We start from the raw sequence: 4,837 nt of genomic DNA on the forward strand, positions 1-4,837 counted from the left end.
TTTTGGGTTTATAATTTAAGATTTTGGGTTAAAGGTTTATGATTTAGAGTCTAAAATTTAAGATAAACAAAATAATTTAAAAAATGTTGGCTCATGACTGAAAACAGTTGTCTCCCTAGCATTACTCTTTAAAAAAAAATATTTGTCAGCTAAAGTTAATCAAGCACATGGTACAACTAGAAGTTTAGAGGCTTTGACATCTCTCTCTTAGTGTGGCATGGTAGATTGTTCCATGGATTTCCTTAGTAGTGATTTTTCGATAAACACTAGTGGTTATAATGAATTATCAAATTTGATATATTATAGCATAGTTCTAGACTTTTAATTCTATTGAAGGATGAGTAATTTATGAAAGAATGAGTTTTTAGTACTCTTCCATGTTCTTAAATATATTCCTTGTGCTGAAATCACAAATGACACTTTCCTTCGTATTCTTTTCTTGCAGTAGTCCAAAGTATTTCTTTTGCTCTTTTTAAAATATGCAATTACACATCTTATATGTTTTCTCTCAATTCATGTCATGCAGTGGAAGCACTATTGTCGGTGTTGGTTCAGCTGATCCTCCACAATTTGTTTATGATGATGATGAATACAAGGATGTCTTCTTGTCAGGTAAACCTCAATCAATTGGCTTGAAAAATAAGTTCCTTGGTCTTCTTTTGAAGCCGCTATCCCATACTTCATACCTAGTAGCTAAATTAAAATGGTTTAGAATTTAGAAAATGTCTTTTGGGGTTGGTTTCTAGAGCAATTCCAATGCTAGTTTTTATTTCAATTTCATTTTGGGTTCCACAAGATGCTATATGAGCATTTGTGGGACCATATGTCATAAATAATTATTTGAAACTAAATGTGAGATTTGTCACTCCAATGCTTAGTTTCAATTTTCAATTTGAATTTTATATTATTTTTAATCATTCCACCCAGATAGTTATACAAGTGGCAAAATTTTATTAGTTCTCTATCAAGATGATACTGTTTTTCTAAAGTGAGAATGGTTTCATTTTATCTATTAATTTCGATGCAAATTTCAATTTTAAATCAGTTCATTTTTTGTAAATATCAAAAGTAATACTTCAAAAGCACTCCACTACAGTTGTTCTTATGATGTCGTCTGTTGGCCTTAGACCTTTGTACTTTGAAGAACTTGATTGAATATCTCAGTTACGTTTATTGATACGAACAGTTAGCGTAGTTATAATAAGTATTAGGATAGCATTAAGTTCATAGCAAACCGTGAACAAGGCAGTACTTTGCTGTTAAGGTATCTTGAATGAACATTGTTAGGCCCATGTGTGAAGCTTCTGATCTTTTCGGAGGACTTTCCATCTCAATCATGTGAGATTCTAATTTGAATCTCTAAAGTAAAAAAATTGTTTAAGTGATAAAGTGAGGATCTAATCATAGTTAAATTTGTAACTTCCATTGTATGTGAATCTCATCATCAAAATTCAAGAATGATTTCTCACTTTACCAATTTCCTCACTTTAGAAGAGTTTGATCTGTGAGATTGGTAAGCTATATTTCATAGACAGTTTCTTGCTCGTGATCCTCCTCCCTTTTGATCCTCCTCCCTTTTTCTTCTCTTGCTTTTATTGATGTTCTTCTATCAAAAAGAGGGAGAAAAGAGGAGGCGGAGGGTTGGGAGAAAGTTTGTCTGTTAAATGAATTTGAACTGGGCTGACACCTCCAATCATAGAATTGATTCCGGTGTGGATTTTTCATTCTTTCTTTTATTTTTATTTTATTTTTTATTTTTTCTGATTGCAGAAGCTTATTTTCTCACACGAGAAGCAAACGAGTGGTACCGAGAGCCCTCTTCAAGTCCTGCCGCCTCTCCTTGTGTTTCCGAAACTGTTTAAGCTATATTTTCTGTAAGATAATAAGATGGTACAATGTTGTGTTATGATCTCATTTTTCATGGAATAAAAATAATGCAAGCCTAAAATAAAATCTAATATACATTTATTAAGGTGTTATTTTCTTTAATTGGCTATAATATTAAGACACGAGTTAACATACTTTATATTAAAATAGCTTTTTAGAAATGTTTGTAACTAAGACCAACCAAATTCTGTCACATGTTCTTTTTAATCTTTTATCACTAGTTCATTCTTTTTTTAATATATTTTTTTCTTTCTTGTGAATCTTTCTTTGTTCGATTGTAGGGTATTTATATATTTTAAAAAACTTTATGAAGATGAAAAATAAAGAAGAGAAATACAAGGAAAAAAAGATGAAAGAATAGATAACAAAACACAAATTTATCGAAGATAAAGACATTTTTTAGAAGTAAAATACATTTTTTGAAGAAAAAGTTTAGAAAATGAAAAAAATATCAATGATAAATATCGAACTTTTTGAAAGTAAACATAAACTTTTATGAAAAACATATAAAAAATTATATAAATTTATTGATGAAAAATATTAAAATTGTCACTATAAATTAAAAAGTAACACGGGAATGAAATAGAAAGATTTACTAACAATTAGGGATGAACTCGGATCGGATCGGATATGGCCAAAATTTTGATTTGATTCGCACTAAAATTATCAGATCGGATAGGATTCAATATCCGCAGTTTTTTTTTGTTGGATCTGATCTGTGGATTAGATGTCGGATATATCCGCAAAACATAAATACTTTTTAAAAGCTTTTTTTATTTAAAAAATCAATAAAATCTCTTTCTCTTCTCTTTTCTACTCTTTTAAACATGTTTACTTTTAAAATAATATTAAACATATTTTTAAATAATAAAAATAAAATAATACAACATAAATACCAAATTTTACGGCAATAAATTCAAATTTTTTTTTATGCCAAACACATAGGTTGTTCAAAAGTAAAGACAAATTTTTTAAGAGAAAAATATGATGAAAACACAGAAAGTTTTAAATATTTTCATTAATGAATGTAAAACAAATGCATTGAAAACTAAATTTTTTATATTTTCAATAAAAAATTTTTTAGTTTGTAAACTTAAACATGTGCTCTTAAGGCACGATAGATAAATTCTATAAAGATAAAATTTATTTAAGATAAAACTTGGAAGGAAACAAAGAAATTTATTAATGATGAGCACAAAACTTTTTTGATGAAAAATAAATTTATTGAAGGTAAATATAATTTTTTGAAGAATAATAGAAAAAAAATATAAATGTATTAATGATAAACATAGACAATTTTTTTATGATAAACACAATTTTTTTTTTGAAGAAAAACACAATTTTTAAAGAGAAATATTAGAAGAAAAAATAGAAATTTATTGATGAGTAATATAGAAATTTTGATACAATAAATACAAGTTTTTTTTATAATAATTGTTCCGTTCATGATGATCTTGCCGAGTTATAGCAATTCCGACTTCAGTAAGCTTCTTTTACAGAGAGAGCTATACATCGGCTGGAATTTAAGCACCACGGGTGGGAACACCTGCAAAAGATACTCAGACGCTCAAGTCAGAAGAAAATTTTTATTATAAAGAAAAGATAAGCTAAAGTAAATGAGGTGAACTGTAGAGAAGTGTCGTGTCTTGGTGTGTTGTTTGTTGTTTCTTATATAGAGTGGAAGTCTGTTGTGTTAGTTTTGAGTTTTGCCGAGATCCTTGGTTTTTCCGAGCATCTCGCTACATGGGTTTTGGATTTATATCGTTTTGCTTATCGTGCTGTGAATTATGTCTTACGTGTTCGAGCTTTTCGAATTTGATTGCCGAGGTATTAGGTACTCATCATAGCCCCAAGCTTGACCTGTCTTGAAGGAAGCAGGAAAACTTTGTTGATTGTACCTCGGCAATGTCTTGTGGTGTGTAGTAGAGTGTCTCATCCCCAAACTCGTCCTAATTCATTTGGAGAATGTGAAAAGTTTAGCCATTAATTATAGTTTAAATGTTGCCTAGTTTCATGCGCCCATTATGATGTGATGGATGTGATTCGTGGCGTGACTTTCGGTGAACCCCTCATCGTGTGATGAATAGATTTTTTGAAAGTTATGGAATCAATGCCTTAGATTAAAAATGCTTGATTGGACACAACCGTTTTGGCTTCCCACGTTGGTATTAAAGAGTGTCCTTTTCCCCAAGTGGATATTTGTTGAAGTCTCAAAGAAGAAAAAATTTAACACCCCTATTTGTCTTCAACATGAGTAAGAAAGGTGAGTCTTTTGTCTATTTGGTTTGTCTTTCTTTCTGGTTTTCACTTAGCAGTAGTACTATGGGAAAAGTGAAAGTAGAGATTGATGAGAGGGGTCCTGTTCTTGGGTGAATGACAATGTGACGAGTTACGTGTCTCGGTTTAATGACATCAAGTCGGTGAAGGTGTTAGGTTCAAATGTTTGGGTCAGGGAAGGTAGCCAAATAAACATAAAGGTTTTGCCGTGTGGTGAGAATGATCGTGTGTGTGAAAGGTTGAGTGATTGGCCTTATTTTTATTTGTATGGCTGTTTGTTGATGGAATTAGGTGTAAGATTGCGCTTCTCAGAATTTCAGTGTGGCATTTTGTATTGGTTGAACTACGCTCCAACGCAGTTGCATCCGAACTCATGGGGGTTTGTCAGAGCTTTCGAAATACTAATGGAATTGTTGGAGCAATCCCCGTCGTTAAGACTGTAAAATGACTGTGGTTTTGGCTGGCACTATGGTCAGAACTCTGACGAATACTCTATTCCTACTATGGCGAGGATGGACGATGAAGAACCTTAGGGTGAATCTTAGCAAGAGAAAGGGTATGAAGCGGAAGAAAGAGTGGTATGTCCTATGGGGTTGCATATAAATATGAGTTCGCCATAGACGAGCATACTTCCATACTTTAGGTCATCCCTAGGAAACGACAATGTTCATCA

General features: G+C 31.6%; 1 protein-coding gene across 1 annotated transcript in view; it reads left to right on the top strand.

The window, feature by feature from the left end:
* The window catches only part of LOC107607635 (4-diphosphocytidyl-2-C-methyl-D-erythritol kinase, chloroplastic), a 7,099-nt gene extending 5,051 nt beyond the window's left edge, over positions 1–2,048 (top strand). Inside the window, exons 12-13 of the mRNA XM_021107918.1 lie at positions 527–612; positions 1,771–2,048. Of these exons, the coding sequence (XP_020963577.1) occupies positions 527–612; positions 1,771–1,862 (178 nt within the window). The 3' untranslated portion in view covers positions 1,863–2,048. The remainder of the gene's footprint in view (positions 1–526; positions 613–1,770) is intronic.

Source organism: Arachis ipaensis, chromosome B07, assembly GCF_000816755.2.
Source record: "Arachis ipaensis cultivar K30076 chromosome B07, Araip1.1, whole genome shotgun sequence".
NCBI lineage: Eukaryota > Viridiplantae > Streptophyta > Magnoliopsida > Fabales > Fabaceae > Arachis > Arachis ipaensis.